This window comes from Neltuma alba, unplaced genomic scaffold (assembly GCF_004799145.2).
Source record: "Neltuma alba isolate B1F8T4 unplaced genomic scaffold, ASM479914v2 tig00010268_pilon, whole genome shotgun sequence".
In the NCBI taxonomy this organism is placed as follows: Eukaryota; Viridiplantae; Streptophyta; class Magnoliopsida; order Fabales; family Fabaceae; genus Neltuma; species Neltuma alba.
In genome coordinates, this window is record NW_021635193.1 from 123,594 (window position 1) to 141,848 (window position 18,255).

An 18,255-nucleotide genomic window follows, 5' to 3' on the forward strand; every position below is an offset into this window, starting at 1 on the left:
CTCCATGGGATAAAGGCCCATTTGTCTACGCTATTAAGCTGATAATTAAGCGGCTTACGTGGATGAATTATGAATGTGGACGAGGACACGTGCATGGGGACGCGGGATGAATTATGAATCTAAGGTGCGAAGCGTCTGAATATACGGCCAACTTTCTGATTTGGCGTCCCAAGCAGCTAAGCCACCGCGCGCCATGTCTACTTTTTCTTATCTCTTGGCGTCCATCAATTGTTGAACTGATTCGTTTGCAGCGACAGGTTTCAGCTTTCAACCCTGAATTCAACTGGAGATATATAATTTCTGTTATTTTGTGGATTTTTTTAATTTAATGCCATTAATTTTCAATTCATTGAAAATTCAAGTTATATTCTTGATCATTCAAATTCCTCATGAACAAGAACCTCAGTAAATCCGACCAAAGGGTCTTTGGTATACACCAAAAATACTTTCACCCAAATCGAAACAAAATATACCTCACATATTTACTTTGTATATCATAAAATCATTTTTAAAATCATAATTTAGTTTCACTCAGACACCCCTCTAATCACGCATTCAAAAGCTAACTCTATATTTACTTACAATTATATATTTGGATATTGAATTTCAATCAATATCTAAACCCATCCAATATCCAAATTTCAAAATACTTGTCAGATCAGAAACTTATGCATATCAACAAGGAAAATAAGTGTTCAAGGACAAGGTTCGTTAATGAATTAGGTACCGATCGATTACTCCGTTTTATCTTCTAACTCGCAATAAGCTGAACTCAGACTGACTCAACAAAGAATAAGAAATACAAATGAATCGACCAATAGAACTGCGACTCCATTTTTTACTTGAACAATGAAAAGAATTTAAAATTGAACATTACTTATCATTGCACATCTGAGTTTGTATTGACAAACACCACTATCGGTAGTAACAATGATCAATATGTACAGTATATTTGATAACTATTATTAGAATATTAACATTAAGCCCCCTTCATTTCAGCAATGGCCACAAAATGAGAGCCGCATACCAATTAGAGTGCATGTGGAAGATTAGTTAAATTTTCGCCAACCAGGGTTTCCTCTGAGCCATTACTGTAGGGAAAGAAAATACCTTAGTCAGCGTAATCAAGCTAATATTTGTGTCAACAAAATGCATTTTTCAAATATTTACCTAAGATAGCTCAGAGCTGACATTCGATAAAGGCAGGTGAAGACCAGAATATGCAAACCGATGGTATAAAAGAAAGCAAAAGTTCGGGCATACCTGCAAGAGATTGTTCATCAAATAACGATGCACAAAATCATACAATCCACAGAAATAAGAATGAAAGAAAGACGCATTTGACATACTATAAACAAACTCCTAGAGCGAGAATAAGAAGTTAAAATAAAATCCTGAGGCAGTATCTACAATACACACAGAATATGGTGGCAATGGCCGCAGGTTTTCTGGGCACAAATCGCTTGCTGCTGGCAGAGTCTGGTAAGGACATGACCAATTGGCAGAGCAAGTACTAGACAATAATTCTACTGAGGTAGATAATGACATACTCAAAGGTAAAACAAATACTAAAGAAGACATCAACAAGAATCAGCTGGAAAGTAAAATTTGAAACGCTAAGGCAGAAGATAAAGACATTGGTTTAGGAAACAACCAGTATCAGTGCGATGAATTGGAGAACCCGTTAAAGAAAATTATGTTATAAATGGTGGCTGATGAAACAGTAAACTGTTGGACATGAGCTCTAAGTGATTAATTACCATTGATTTAAATGTGAGACAGATTATATAGTCACATGGGGACAGGAATATTAAATCATTAGTCTCTGAATTAAATATAGCACAATCATACTTGTTGCCAAGAAGAAAACGTCCACTGCTGAGCGTGATTCTGTCCCTGAATCCTAGTTCTTTGTATCTTTGGTCCCTTTCCTATTTGCACGCGGAAGAGATAAATCAGATCGTATTTGGAAAAAATAATAATAATAATAATAACAAAGATCATTAGTAAATAAAATATAGTGCGAGACAACTAGTTTGTTTGCATGGTTGCCTACAGGCTTAGAATATGATATTTGAACGAAAGACTTCATCATTGGGAGTCCTATAAACTGTTTCACAAGACAAAAAGATGATGCGAAGAATATGGTGTCTCATATAATCGATTTTAACACTTTAGTTTCCTTTAAAGATCTTATCTGGTTTTTTGTTATCTTCAACAAAGTCTTCTATCTCAACATATCCATCAGTAGGGGATTAGTCAGGATTGATGAATCATTAGTTCAAACTGCGAGATATAAACACTTGATGCTTTTCTTAAGGATGGATGGCACCAGTCCACCTTTTTTGAGAATGCTGCAAAAGGATTTATGTCATCTTCGTATATCTTCTTGTATTTAGATTCAACATCTGAAGTGAAACCACTTTCAAGATCTTCCGCATACTGCACGTAAAGATAAATTCAATCAATTCTTTGAAAATATCAGAAATGGGGGAAAAAGAATTTGAAAAAATGTTACATTAAAGTTTAAAATAAACAGAACCATTTAAACAACCTTTTTGGAACCCCTAGAAACCACTTTCTCAGTATTGTAATCTTGGACATAACGAATCTTCCCGTACAGCTTTACGTTATCAGCTTTGGTCTTTTCCAGTTCCACTGTTAGTACTCCAATCTTCTCTTTCAACTGCCTCACTTCCTGTTGAAAATATTAACCAAGTCACATAGTCACATCTATAATATAAAAGTTTGATTCTTGATTGCAATAATGCAAGGATGAATAAATCAGTCATTACTGAAATTGTTTACCTCTTCTGACTCTCGCAAACGTGTTCTAAATCGATCCCTTTGGTTACAAATTACTTTAAGCATTGAGCTCTGGTCCTGCTCCGAGGTTACATGCCTCGGATCTGTAGTCTGATGCAGATAAGGCCGTGTAAGAATTTTTAAAATTTAAATGAACAGATAGGCAAGATAGAAGAAAACTTTCCTTGCAGAACTAATCACTGTGTATGGGAGTATCCAGTAAATATCGGCAAAAAGAATTGTGCTAAATGGTATCTAATTTATTTTAATTTTTTCGCCAAAATACCACCATAAACCTAAATGCATATTTTGTTAACTTTAATGAAAGCAAAATGTACTCCTTTTTAATTTTCTATTTGGGCATATTTGAAGAAAATATTATTTATTATTTTTACATGCACATAATTAAATACAATACATATTTATATGTTTAGGTTAACTGAGGATATTTTAATAAGATATTTAAAATAAGAAGTGTATATTTTGAAAATAGAAAATTTATGTAATTTCAGCAAAATTCAAGGGAAGTTCATGTGATTTGCTAAACTTGATTTGAATTTGAATGTGGGTGGAGCTGTAAGGTTCAACTTCCTAATCATTTAGAAACAGAGACAGCATTCCGTCATGAAAATGACTGGCCCAAAAGCTCAAATTAATAGGGGAACGCGGAAGGCATAAGAATAGTTTTTATTTATACCTCAACAAGATTTTGTCCCCAAAACAGAATTCTCCATTCTGGCATTCTCCAATAGTAAATACCATGAAATAGCCAAATATTATACTGATGTTCCCAGTTAAAATTTCTCTTTACAGTAATACAGAATGATAAATTCTTAGGTATAGGAGTTAGTCCTAATTGTTTAACATATTTGCTTAAAATTGTTCAAATGCAGCAGGAATCCCAAAGACATTTCCCTAAGCTCCAGCAATGTTCTCCTGAACGTTTGTTTCGAAAAGTTTAGAATTTTCTCTACAATTTATATCTAGTCAAAAGAAAAGACATCTAATCTGGCTGTATGATTTGCTTAAATTACATACTAGTAAATAAACTTAGAAAAAATCATATGGAGAATGATTCGGTATCCCGATCAAACAAAATGGGATTAAATTACAAATGGCGTAAGAGAATCAGTTCTTGATCACTGAATGCATCATATTTGATTTCTATGAAAGAGAAATTTACCTCAGTTGCTTCACCCCCACCAGCCTCTGAAAGATCCCAATCATCAGGAAAAGGTCCTTTACGATCCTTAGAATTATAACCCTGTATCAGAAAGGGTATGCTTGGTTTGTAAAAGACAAGCACAATGTAATCCTAATTCGTAAAGGAAATGAAGAAGAATAGAAGCAGCAGATATAGTAAACAAAAATCTAGAGGTAATTGATGCAAACCTTCAATATATCATCTTCCAACTTCTGTATCAATTTTTGTTGTTCGTGAACCTTTGCTGTAAGTTCTGCTATCTTATGTTCTGCTTCCTCCAATAAAGATGTTTTCTCAAAAAGTTTGACCTGAAAATGGCAGGATGACCCCTAAATCAGCAAGAGCGACGACACCCAAAAATAGTCTGATAGGCAAGACTCGGAAAGGAAATTAAAATGGTTACTGGATCACTTAGCCTGGGCAATGTTCAATTGAAAGAATTATGAGACATCCCAATAGTTCTTACCAATTTTGGGAACAACACTAGAAATTCAGTTTTGAGAGAGTTTTTAACCCCAATTTATCATTAAAAATAGGGGAAGGGAGAAGAAGTGAAGAGAGGGGATGGAATCGCTAAATTGTCCTGCTCAAAAGAACCCAAATTCACACCTTCAATTGTGTCAGTTCATGCTCCATTTTCCGATTTTTGTCAAGAAGAAGAGATTCCATCTTGCTCATCTCTTCCCCACTTGTAGCCAGATCCCAGTCTTCAGCCTCAATCGAATTATAACCTACTGCCTGTATGTAGAACCATGAAGAGTTAGATGGCAAATGCAGTATTAGGTGCCACAATGAAAACTCGTGGACATTTTTACATATGTAGCTAACTTAAGCACTAGGAAAGAAGGAGGAAACTAAAATTGCCTGTAGAATTTTCACTTTCTTCTGCAAATCATCAACCATTTTTGCTGTTGGTCTCGCATGAAGCTCTTTCTTCATCTGTTCGAGAGCAGCCTCCTATATCAAAAGGAATAGGAAAGTAGAAGTTAGAGAACACAACTGTAATTCTTGAAAGGTATTTGTCCTGGATGTATAATGCCGAGCATTCATGAGCATTATAGAAAAAACAAGAAAAGAGCATACATAACAAGGTCATAAGCTCACAAAATAGTTAGCGGACCCTGCGCCTTAGCACAGAGCCCAAGGTGAGCCACACTGTCCATAGATATGAATAGTACACCTTTCTACAACTTTCAGTGTGTGTGTGTGTGTGTACATATATATATTGATAACGAATTGACTGAGTTGAGCAGGGAAAGCAAAAATGTGGCAGACGTGTAAATGGATTAATATGCCTTCCTCACAATTTGCTAGTATAGCCAATACTTGCGAAGCAATAACTGTGAGCAGGGATTAGGCACAACCACCTAAAAAATGTGAGATCAAACTTTTCAAGCATTCATAACTTTTGGTGGTTTACAAGGAAAAAAATAATACTTAAACGTGCTGAGTGTCAACCACTCTCCCACTCAATTCACCAAGCATTCTGAGTTATTCTCAGATATGCGAATGTCTCAACTCAGATGCAATGCATCATACCAGACGATGATTGCTAAACAGCAAACATCAGCAAGGGGGAATGAATCAAGAGCCAATTCCCCCCCCCCCCCCCAGAAGAAAAAACCACAAAAACCCATTACCAAAGACCCTGCTCCTTCTTCATGGCCAACATATTGCCACCCGTCCCCCACAATGGATTGAAGAAGGAGAGGCAATCTGATGCTCCATCTAGCTCAATGAGAAAAGAGGAAGGAGAGGGGAAGAGAGAGAGGGGGAGGGAGGGAGGGAGGGAGAGACTCATTGAAAGCATCAGAAGTTTTGGCAGCAAGTGGCTGCTATTGTGGGGCAGGGAGCTTGTAAATGAATTTATATAAGGAAAATGAGTTTTACGGTGGAATTATTTTAAAGTTTTGGTCTGAACAAGAAGAAGAAGCAGCAGATGGCATTGATGAGTGTGAATGTGACGAGTTGCTGTTGCTATTGCTGCTATTTGAAGGCCACACGGTTGTGTGTGAAAAGAGGAGGCTGAGGAGCTTGTTTTGGAAGGTTAAAACAGAGATAATAAGGTAAATGAAGGCTAGCTCCTACAGCAAGAAAATGGAGCGTGTTGATTCAAAGTTCAAAGCTTTATTTACTAGAGAGGGGTGGGGGAATCAAGTGAGAGGAAAGAGAAGGAGAGGAGATGGAATTGAATTGTAGGATTGGGCATAAGAGGAGTGTAGGTTATTTTGGGTTTCCACCTTCTATTTATGTTATTTCTTTGCTTATACTCCCAACATCCTGCCTCCCTTCTTTTCCCACCCCTTTGCTCTTCCCATACACTGCTCCGCATCAGTAGGCTTTAACCTTTTGATAGATCATAATGTGCAAGTTTATTAGACCAGAAAACATGGACTAAGGCAGACTCTTTATCACTTTATGCTGATTTACAAGTACTAGCATAGGGGTTCCAATGTTTGAACTTTGGTGCTGGACTCAAAAGGCTCAAACACTATATCAGAGAACCAGGGAACCTAAAAGCTTGTAACTTAACCCCAGTGTGCTCCCCACTTCAATTTTATGGTTGTCCAGCATAGGAGAAACTTTAACCTACAATGGTCCTGAGTTGCATAATTTTTATTTTTATTGGTGGGGACCTTAATGGACATGTTGGTAAAGACGCAGGACAATTCAGCGGGGCCCATGGTGGTTTTGGTTTTGGGGAGCTTAATAGTGGAGGACAATCTATTCTCGATTTTTCTCTTGCATACGATCTTAAGATTGTCAACACTTGTTTTAAGAAGCGAGAGGAGCATTTAATCACGTATAAAAGTGGTGTCTCAAAATCACAGATTGATTTCTTTTTGGTTAAGAATCTGGACAGAAGATTGTGTACTAATTGCAAAGTGATTCCAGGAGACGGGGTGAGTACCCAACATAGAGTACTTATCCTTGATGTATGTTTTAAGAGTACCAGGCAAAAGTACCATCAAGTGGCAAAACCCAGGATTAAGTGGTGGCAGTTAAAAGGAGAGAAGCGGGAGTTATTCAAAAGGACTCTTTTGAAGGAAGGGATTTGGGAGTTGCAGGGAAATGCAAACATGATGTGGGAAGAGATAGCTACAAGGGTTCGTTTGGTAGCTAAAGCAATTTTGGGAGAATCCAAAGGTCCTGGTCAAAGAGATAAGGAGACTTGGTGGTGGAATAAGAGTGTGCAAGAGAAAGTCAAACAGAAAAAAGTTTGTTTTAAGGCCATACACTTGTGCAATAGTGTAGAGAACCAGGAAAAGTATCAGTTGGCTAAAAAAGAGACAAAGAGAGCAGTGAGCGAAGCACATACTAAAGCTTATGAAGGGTTTTATCAGGAGTTAGGAACAAAGACGGGAGAAAGAAATATTTACAAGATCGCGAAGCAAAGGGAGAGGAAAAAGAGAGATCTGGACCAAGTAAAGTGTATAAAGGATGAAGATGGTAAAGTATTAGTTACTGATGGTGATATTAAGGACAGATGGGAGGCTTACTTTTACAAGTTGTTTAATGAGGGAAGCAATTATGCAACTCAGGACTTGCAGGACTTGCTAATTAACGAAGATGATCAGAATTTGGCTTTCTACCGCAGGATACATATCGGAGAGGTTAAGGCGGCTCTCAAGAAAATGGACAATGGAAAAGCCGTTGGGCCTGATGGTATCCCTATTGAAGTTTGGAAATGTTTGGGCGATGAGGGGGAGGTATGGCTAACCAAGCTTTTTAATGAAATTCTACGCTCTAAAAATATGCCCGATGAGTGGAGGAAAAGCATTTTAGTTCCTATTTACAAGAATAGGATTGAGGTTGGAGACTTTCAAAACTGTGCAAGCTACAGGGGGATAAAACTTATGAGTCATACAATGAAGTTGTGGGAAAAAGTGATAGAATATAGATTGAGGTTGGAGACTTCTATTTCGGAAAACCAATTTGGATTTATGCCAGGGAGATCCACATCGGAAGCAATCTATTTACTAAGGGGGTTAATGGAGAGATATAGAAGTAAAAGAAGAGATTTACATTGGTTTTTATTGACCTGAAAAAGGCTTATGATCGTGTGCCAAGAGAAGTATTGTGGAAGGCTTTGGAAAAGAAAGGTGTACGGGTTGCGTATATCAAAGTCATACAAGATATGTATGAGACGGTAACTACCAGTGTAAGGACGCCTGGGGGGGAGACAAAGGACTTCCCTATTAAGATTGGCCTACATCAAGGATCCTCTCTGAGTCCGTACTTGTTCAACATTGTTCTGGATGTTCTAACTAAACCTGTTCAAGAAAGAATCCCTAAGTCCATGCTCTTCGCGGATGACATAGTTCTTATGGCAGAATCAAAAGAAAAGATTAACACTAGTTTGGAGTTATAGAGAAGGACTTTGGAGTCGAAAGGTTTCCGTTTGAGCAGGAACAAAACAGAATATATGCATTGTGATTTTGGAGGGAGGCAAGGTAATAGGGATTTGGAGGTGAGGATGGGAGAGCAAATTATTCCTCAAGTATCAAAGTTTAAATACCTAGGATCTATTATACAGGAGGATGGGGAAATTGATGGAGACATTTCTTATAGAATACAAGCTGGCTGGTTAAAGTGGAGGAAAGCTACCAGAGTTATTTGCGATAAGAAGGTACCTGAGAAACTTAAAGGAAAATTTTATCGGACTGCTATAAGACCAGTTATGATTTATGGTAGTGAATGTTGGGCAATAAAGGGAAAACAAGAGCACAAAGTCGGAGTAGCAGAAATGAGAATGTTGAGATGGATGTGTGGTCATACAAGAAAAGATAGGATTCGAAATGAAAAAATCAGGACAAGAGTCGGTGTGGCACCTATCCAAGAGAAAATGGTTGAAAATCGCTTAAGATGGTTTGGACATATGCAGAGAAGGCCTTTGGAAGCCCCGGTGAAGAGGGTGGATCAAACAAGATGGAGTCCCATAAAGAAAGGCAGGGGAAGACCGAGAAGAACGTTGAATGAGGTCATTGAACGAGACCTCCTAATTAACAACATATCTAAGGATTGGGTTGTTGACAGAGCACGATGGCGTCGTGTGATTCATGTAGCCGACCCCACCTAGTGGGATAAGGCTTGTTGTTTGTTGTTTGTTGTTTGTTGGTCTTACCATGAGATTTGTGCATACCCAAGAATAAAATGGAAGAAACAAAGTGAAAGAATAGAATATAACGGTTACAAAGTGAAAGAATAGAATATAACGGTTATGTTAGAACATAAGCATTAGGCATCAAAGGAATTGGAGTTAACGCAAGAGATCATCATAAGAAAGGAAGAAACATCACCTTTTCATTGAGCATTGCAGTCAATTTCTTGATATCATTCCTGTGTTCCTCCCTCTCATTTGATAAGGTTGTTTCGATATTGTGCAGTTCCATGTTCAACTCAGAGATCAGCTTCTCTTTGGCATTTAAAGAATTCTCAAGCATTCTATTTGAATCTAAATTGTCACTGCGGAAAAAAAAAAAGGAAAAAAAATGGCAGAAATCAGAAGGCCTGATTAGTTAGGAGCAAAAAAAGGAAGAGTTGGAGACATCTAAAAGTGAATATGCATATGTAGTTAAATAGACAGAAAGATGGACAACAAAAGTCAAACGTGAGCCCACTGAATTGGTTTAATATGATGTGCTCAACCAAACCTTGCAATTTTCTTTCTTTTGGCAACTAATTCATTGTTTGGCTGGCAATGCTTCCATTAACGGAAGACCAGAAAGTTTGGGGATCAAATAAATACTCCTTGATTTTTTTAGTGCAGAAGGAGAAATGTGAGAATCTGTTCATGCAATGCGGCTTTACTCAGATTATTTGGAAGCAACAGCTGAAACTGAAACTTCACTTAATTCCAAGAAAAACAGAAAACTTAAGGCACATATTACATTAATAGTGCTGCTTGACGAAATAATAAAGTAGTTTATCCAGCCAGTAGTTAAAATGTAAATGTTATTCATCTCAGAATAGGAAATATGTGTAAATGTAGCCAGCTGTCCTTTCAGTTCTTGCTTTGTTCCTTTGGGTTTAACAGATTTCATTTATACAGGGGCAAAAAAAGAAAAAGTACAAGGGGAAAAAACAGAGGCACCACCGCATACCTTTTCTTAGTTTCAGTCTCCTCATTTGCTGATTGTAGCTGAGACCGGAGAACTCCCTACATGAACACAGAGAAAGACAGGTACAACAAAGAGAACAAGCGTTATGATAGGAGTTGGTAAATGGTAATGCAATAAAGAAAAATTCATCCAATGCACACTTCTAAAAGTGCATAGATCAGTAATTGATTACACACTATATGGAAAATGTAATCTTATACTGCTCTTCCTTTTACACACACATCTCACCTGAAATGATAAGTAATAATTTATGAAATAATTTGGAGAGAGGTCATCACTTTTTCCAAAAAATCATTTTCGTATAGAAAAAGAAATTTTATCAGAAGTAAGGAAATACAAATATAATTCATTGGTTTTGACAGTAATTTTCTTGCTAAATTCAGAATATTCTTGCATAAAAATTGTCATGCGTTTCTCATTTTCCTTCAACACAGGAAGATTCCTATGTGTTAACTTCATACATACATGGCATATCTTCCACCGTGCTAGACTAGAAAACTAACATTCTAAATTGGCATGTATATCTATTCACAACAGCAGTGGCATGATTTTCAAGAGTGGATTACATCTCCCTCTTCTGACTCACCCATTCAAATTACATGATCCCCTCCTCTATTCAAAAAGATGCTATATTATGCTCCCTTGTAGGAAAAGATGAGCTCCAATGACAACTTCCACCTATTTTTTTAATAATATAACAAGTACCCAATTTGTATTTTCACCAATATATAAAAAGTCAATTTTTTTAAATTTAGATTAAATTAACTTTACAGTATTCATTATAATTAATTTTTAACCAGTCAAATGTTTAATTAAAAAAGAAGTTATTAAACTACCAAAACCAAAACTGTCATTATCCTTCAAAGTCTTTTAAGTCATATTTTAGCTTCAAGGGTGCTGGCCCATATTTTTAGAACACACAGAAGGTTGTGTGGTTTAATCATCTCTGTTGAGGAGGAAACTAATTTAACTTAACCGGATCTTAATATAGAACAAGAACACAGTACTAGAATATTTCATAAAAACTGAAAAAGTAGGAAAGAAAGAAGCAAAACTTATAAGAATTTGGCCATGGAGGTTAAAATTTGATGTGAGTACAAGAATTCGTGCATTTCAAAATCAAAAGAAGGTCTGTGTATGGCACCTTCTCTCTCTCCAAACTAAGAAGTCTCATTTGTGCCCGCTCAACTTCATCCATTAAAAGGTTGACCTCCGATTGCTTAGCAGCCCTCTCTTCATCTGGAAAAGCAGGAACCCAAGACACAATTTCTTTTAAATATAACTTGATAAATTATCATTTGAATACGCAGAAACAAAAAAGTGCTGAAATTAGATTATACTGAATCGTAATGACAGATGTTAGAGATTCGAGTATAAAGTATGTATCCAGAATCAAAACCAAAACTAGCTGCTTACCTGATTGAGCACGGACTTCAAACAACTGGTTTTGTGCAAGTTCATGTAATTTCTGCATATTGGAAACACTTTCTTGAGCTTGCCGCAACTGTTCTTGTAATGATTGTTCTCTGCATGTCAAAAGGGATCATAAATCTATGTAATGCTGTCACCAAAGGGGGGGGGAATCTATGTAATGCCAAGATAGAAAGAGGATGGTTCCAACAGGAGATAAATGATAAAAAGAAGTGCTAGAAAGGCATATACGCAAACTGCAAATAAATGACAGTAATCTCAAACCACTTGTTACAGTTTAAGATACCTCTCTTTTATAGCTTCCAACGTTTTCTGGTTCTCTTCTGCCAGACTCCGTTGCTTAATTTCAACAACTTCTTTTATTTTCTCTTCCATCTGACACATACAAGTTCAATTGTAAACTAACTGATGCCAGGCAGGTATAGTATAGGATCAAATTCAATTGGCATAGAGAGCATCTAGATGTGATCTAGTCGGACTGCATATCATCAGAGAATAAATTCTCAATACAACGATCACAACAAAGATGTTAAATATAATTCGAAGGTAATTTATTATTACTTCAGTGGCATGATAAAAAAGTTGTTAGATATATTTTGAACTGCAATTAAAACTCCAGAAACCCAGCAATCATTGAGTTAGACAATATTCATAATTAGCAGAAGACATTTTGTGGCACTGGCATACATGGCAGAGTTCTTTTTCACAACACAAGCAGTACATTTTCCTTCATCTCCATGCTCATATCATTTAAATGTCATATAACTGGTGTAGATCTCATTCAAACAATTGGTGTTATCAGTGAGAAAATTTTAGTACTGCACTTCAATATAAGCACTGGTGAATTGACGGGGACTAAAATGAAATAGATAATTTGTGGAAGACCAAACAAAACCTGTATGTCAAGGATCGCAATAGGGGTTTTCTCTTAATAGTATGTTCAAAATGTAAATCTCTCTGGGCTTGGCTGCATTTGTAACCGCACCCAAGGCTTATTTACTCTCATAAGGGCCACAATATCAAAATTGGATGGGACACAATTCCGTAGGAAAATAAGAACATAAGCACGCAGGTCACAACACCCCGTGATAGTACAGGCATATGCATGCATACAATACGGAACAGGGGAAAAAGTTAACTGTTAGGTGGGTTCAAAAAATGAAAATCAGATGAAGTAATTATGCAATAGTATTTGCAATATCCAAAACATTAACACCTGCTGTTCTAATTGACGATTTCTTTCTTCAAGTCTTCGTATTGTAGCCTGTTGATTCTTCAAGTGAGTTGCCTCTGTCCTGAATTCTTCAAGCTCAACTTGCATTTTCCGATTTTCAGATTCCAGCTCAGACAATTTGAGATCTTGCTCCTGTACAAAGAAATTATACCAGAATATGAATAACCACATGCAGATATGCACATTACTCCCCAGATAGACATTGAAAGTTGGTGATGCACATAAGCTTCATACATACACGGCAGGACAAATGACAATTGCACAATCAGGCAACATAGTGAATTCTTAGCAGCATATTATCAGAGACCTACGTTTGGCCTCTATCCCAAGCAAACCCATGTACATGTAGGCATTCGATAAAAGATATGCAAAGAGTAAAAGCAAAGACAGCTCACATTGGAAAATATAAATTTGCATATTTCAGTGTTTAAATGTTCACAAATTTGAAAAACGTATTATTGATAGTTTGGATGGAGCTACATCAAAGTAGATGATATGGTTGTCAGAAAAGCATAGAAATGGCATAGCAATTACTGCAAGGATAGATGCTACTGTATAAGGCAGTTATTTTCAGGATGGTTATAAAGATAGTGTGAAAGTTGCCATGATAAATGGTGCTGATAAACAGCAAAGGGAACCTGGCATGGGCATCAATTATTGTGGCATCAGGGTGGAGTTGATCCATTTGGACATTTGATTCAAGATATCAATAGAATACATATAAGAAATTCTGATTTACAACTTGTAGGCATGGACCTGCCAATGACTTTCTTAGCCTTCATGATTCATACAACTGTACCACTTCAGAGAATGCCAGTATTCCTATTTTCCTTGTGTGCAAGAATATAGTTAAATTGTACATCTATGCAAGAAGTAAGCGAGTGTAAACCTCGTTGGTCTCTCCCACGCAACCATATGTACTACATTTCACAACATTACAAAATTTTTATCATGCATATATGATACTAAAAATAGAAACTGCATTGAAATTGACAATTTAAATTCGTTCACATGGGCTACTTAGTGAAATGCTAGAACTCACAGCAATTGATGCAAGAGCCGGATAAGGATCAGGAGCCTCATAAAGCTTTTGATAGATGTTAAGAAAAGCATTTTCTCCAAATTTGGCCCTCTTAGTAAGATTATCCACCTCTTCTTGATAGCCCTTAAGCAAGGTATTAAACAGACCTAACTTTTCCTCAGGCGAAGCTTTCTTAAAATCTGGAAGCAACAGAATTTGCATTCAGTTTACTCAACACCATATAACAAAAGAAAAAGAAACAATCCAGATATATAAAGTGAAGTTAATCCTTGTCCCCTCAAAGAAGAGGGAAAAAAGAATCTCAAATTTCCGCATTATAGGATTGAGGGTGGATTAAGAATGTAACCTGCTCATATTAGGTCTATTCCATTATGTCTATCTTTCCACCATAATTTGGATACAGTAGCTGAAGCATACCTCTAGTGCTCTCTGCAAGCTTCCGCCTATTTTTCTGACTGTTTTCCTGGTTTTCTGCAATCCGGAGCCCTTGTTCATCCAATATAGATTTCTCCTTCTCTAAGTCAAAATCTGTAAAGGAGAGATATTATGCCTTTGGTTCAAAATGGGATTTTGTTGGCGCTAGTGCAGCAATATGTCAAAAAGGTGGATATAAATAACTACGTCAGGTCAAATGCTTGCATCAAAACAAGAAAACGAGAAAAAAAGAGGAACATCAAAATAGAATGGAAGTAAAACAGTTTGAGAGCTTTGGATAACACAGATGCTGCACTTGATATTCCAACTCCAAATTCGTAAAGGCTTGAACTAGCAATCAAAAAGGAAAAAGATGATGGGAAAAATACACGGGCATGTGCAATAAAAATGTTAATAAGTTAATCATTCCTTTCAATTAGATAAGAAACAATATGATTGCAGAAACAAGCCACTTATGTAACAATGTTCATCACAGTATATACATAGACACACATACACATGCAGGGGGAGAGAGGGAGAGAGAGAGAGTACATTCTATGATTAAAATTTTTTATTGACGAAGTGTCAACTCACATCAGTTGAGACTTTCTTAGCATACACTAACGTATGAAATCAACTAAAGATTACAGCTTTCTGCAGTAATCAAAATGAGTATTTCACACTTCATATGCATGACTAAACTTCTGATGCTATGTTCTATGGCGCTTTCTTTCTGTCTGTCTTTCTATTCTTTGTGTGTGTGTGTGTGCACGCGCGTTGCCTGTATAACTTCTCCTCTGCCTGCTGCGGTTAACTGCTCTAAGGATAACTCAGCATAGTATTCATTTAAAACAGTAAGGGAACATTGAAAAAAATAAATAAATAAATATTTGGTATCTCGTTCATTTTCAAAATTGAAAGGGGCATAAACGAGCATCTGTCCTTCTGATAATATCTCTGAACACAGGTGAGAAAGAAGATAACATTGCTAAAATGTTCAAGAAAGGAAGTTAAATACCATACTTATTTCACCATTTACCCTTCATGTGTACACGATCTTTTAGATGCGCGCTATGCCGATTTTACAAAGTAGAAAGGAACTCTGCTAACTTCGTTTGGCATTCAAAAGTGAAGAATGAGTTCAATTGGGTCTGATTAAGATGACTGAAGATTCCATTCCTGAGTAAGCCATCAATTTGGAATTTTATTTTATTTTATTCAAAGTTCAGCAGAATGTCAGGAACTATACGGGAAATATATCCCGAAGTGGAGGGCAAAACCAATTTAGAAAAAGAATCTCATTAAACATTTTACTTAAAAAAAAAAGGGATCTCATTAAACAATCATACTCGTAAACAGCCACAAAGGTTAAGGCTAAGCAAGAACTATTACTCAGCGGCAGTGAGTTCAACGATCCATCCATCCACTGAAATGAACTAAAACGCGTGTAATTGAAGTTGTAAGTCGTGCAGAAAGTTGCAACATGATAATAGTAATAGCCAAGTGAAATTTGGATACCTTTCCAGAAGCTGGAGACAACAGGGATCGGAGATGACGACGAAGATTTGGATTTATCTCTCTCGGATCCAGCTTGCGGAGACTCCATTTCTGAATTTGATCTCTTCTCTTCAGCTTTTACCAAACAGACTTCCTGACGGTAATGCGGGATCAGCAAAACGATGTTAACTTAAACGGGATCTTGTTCAACCGCTGTTCATTCAGTTTTCCGGTAGATATATGGGATCAGAGAGTGCTCTCCTCAGGTTTGGGCTCGTCACGGAACAAGCTTCTTCCTTCATTAGTCATACAGGGGCGGGGTTTTTTTTTGTGAGGTAATAAAATGGAGTCGTTTTGTTGGGTGAGTTGGGTAGCCCAAACTATACTAGGCCTTGTCCTCCTGAATGGGCCTAGGCCTGATGAAACAAGCGTACAAATAAAAACTGATTAGACCTACCAACCGGGTTGGTCTAAGTGGTAAGCGGTTGGTACCACTTAAGCGAGGTCTCGATTTGAGCCTCAGCATATGCAGAAATTCCCGTTGGGAGACTCACCCACCACAGCCAGTATGTGCGACGCGAGTCGGATCCAGATGTAGTCAGAATAAAGCTCCGGTGAACTAGGTGGGCAACCAAAAAAAAAAACTGATTAGAACCTTATGAAAGAAAAAATGATTGCGTAGTGGAGGGGTTTGATCCTAGAAGGTGCCACTTTCTTGTGACTCCAGTCATAGTATTAGGGGAGGCATCACCACATTATAGTGAAGTTGGAAGATTTCTATCTATTAGGCCATAAAAAAAGAGACTTGCTTGTCTTGCTCTTGTACTTATAGGGACAGACCCCAGTGGGTTAGTGTTAGGTGCTTGCCTTTGGATTGTGGATGAGCCTGACCCTTTTTCTAAAATTTTTATACCAAGAAAAATGATTTTTAAGTTTTAAATTAAAATAAATGTAATTTTAGTCCCTTAATTTGTTTTCATTTCAGTTTTGATTTTTTAGTTTCAAATTATAGGTTTTAGCCATTGAAGAATAAAATGATTTAGATTTTTATTGAATTAAATGGACTAATGCTTTGAATGAAAAGAAATTAATGGACTAAGACTTATAATTTCATGGTAACTCTCAACTTGGGCTCAGACTTACTGGGCTATTACCCAAATTGTTAAATCACAGGCCTCTAAAGAAGGCCCTTCTGTGGATCCCTTTTCTTCCTCTCTCCCTCGACTATCTCCTACTAGCGGCTGAGCTGAACGATCTTTCGTCAGTCTACTTCAGGTAATGATCCCCACTCACTCTGGCTTTCTCATATTGTTGAGGTTTCCTTTCACAATCGATGGCGAGACACAATGAGAATCGTACATAGGATTGTTATCACAGCCTCGGCTGTTATGTTGTCTTTTTCTTTCTTTTTACTATTTTGATTTCCGGATTATTGGGAATTAAAGTTAGGTAACTCTACCCACTCAGCGTAGAACAGTAGCTAACCTCCACCTCTTGAGCAGGAGGAGGAGTTTGATGAAGGGGGTTAACCTAGCTTGTTTTGTTGTACTGTTCTTTGATTTTTGAATACGGTTTCTATTCCTAAAAAAGAACAGTTTAGCTGAAATTACTTATTAATTGAATGCGTAATCTCGACCATTTTATTCTCATTTAGTAATGATTTTTCAGTTTTATCTCTGATTATTTGGCATCACAGTAGTATGTCTATAGAGACTGAAAGGTTTGTGATCGTTAAGGAGTATTTGTTCAATTAAAATGGCTGTGTACGTTTTAACTCTTGAACGCGCCAATCTTTGAAGATGCCGTGCTTTCGGTAGAATTGAAGACAAGAATTTAAGATAACTAACGATTTGACATTATAGCTTCAGACGTGCCTGAAATTTGAAATTTGTAATTTTTGAAAATATTAAGGGGCCTCAAATGCTGGATGTTGTGCTTAGATTGATTATTTCCTTTTGTCAAAAAGAAAAAAAGGATTGGTTATTTCCTGAAATGGTCTCGAATTTGTATCTTCCTCTGGCTTTCATCTCCTAGGCTGTCCTAAATCGTCAATTGTTCGCTATGCAGGGTGAGGGTTATGATGGAAGCTGAATCCTGTGATGCCATGCCGTTGAAGCCTCTGGCTAAAGCTACACTTCGTCTTGGTGCAGAATCTTATTCTGTTCAGGCAGACAATGGTTCTCTGTCGGAGCAAATAGTTTCATTGAAAGAGAAAAGCATGGTCATATTGAAGGATTTTATAACAAAGCATAATGCTCCTCAAGATGTGCCTGATGATTTAGCTGAAACCTCATCTTCAGAAGAAGATGGTCCTGAGAAGACGGGCGCGAAGTCTAAGAAGACTAAATTGACATAGCTCTCGTTTTCCTATCTTCTACCCGTAACTTGGTGCATATTCTGCTAGAATCCGCCAGAAAATGTTTCTTAAATATCTCAAATGCAAGTTTTCAAGGGAAAATGTGTAGTTGTTGATTACACTTTTGGCCAAAAGTTTCAGGACTTTCAT

At 37.0% G+C, this 18,255-nt stretch overlaps 2 protein-coding genes across 4 annotated transcripts; one reads left to right on the plus strand and one right to left on the minus strand.

Annotated features, from left to right (window-relative positions):
* Positions 1 to 834: 834 nt before the first annotated feature.
* On the minus strand, positions 835 to 16,032 carry LOC114755400 (protein CASP). The gene is made up of 19 exons (XM_028944272.1): positions 15,771 to 16,032; positions 14,256 to 14,366; positions 13,839 to 14,017; positions 12,779 to 12,928; positions 11,849 to 11,937; positions 11,548 to 11,657; positions 11,276 to 11,370; positions 10,114 to 10,169; positions 9,310 to 9,475; positions 4,874 to 4,966; positions 4,619 to 4,747; positions 4,198 to 4,317; positions 3,989 to 4,069; positions 2,809 to 2,916; positions 2,555 to 2,698; positions 2,341 to 2,442; positions 1,852 to 1,931; positions 1,171 to 1,263; positions 835 to 1,091 (listed from the first exon to the last, which is right to left on the minus strand). The coding sequence occupies exons 1-19, from the start codon at positions 15,856 to 15,858 to the stop codon at positions 1,031 to 1,033; spliced, it is 2,055 nt and encodes a 684-aa protein (XP_028800105.1). The 5' UTR covers positions 15,859 to 16,032; the 3' UTR covers positions 835 to 1,030.
* Positions 16,033 to 16,950: 918 nt separating this feature from the next.
* LOC114755402 (uncharacterized) lies at positions 16,951 to 18,240 on the plus strand. 3 transcript variants are annotated; one of them, XM_028944275.1, is made up of 2 exons: positions 16,951 to 17,024; positions 17,817 to 18,240. In XM_028944275.1, the coding sequence occupies exon 2, from the start codon at positions 17,827 to 17,829 to the stop codon at positions 18,103 to 18,105; it is 279 nt and encodes a 92-aa protein (XP_028800108.1). In that variant the 5' UTR covers positions 16,951 to 17,024; positions 17,817 to 17,826; the 3' UTR covers positions 18,106 to 18,240. The 3 variants fall into 3 exon arrangements, with proteins under 3 accessions (XP_028800108.1, XP_028800109.1, XP_028800110.1); XM_028944276.1 differs by lacking the exon at positions 16,951 to 17,024 and adding an exon at positions 17,152 to 17,198; XM_028944277.1 differs by lacking the exon at positions 16,951 to 17,024 and adding an exon at positions 17,175 to 17,193.
* Positions 18,241 to 18,255: the final 15 nt, after the last annotated feature.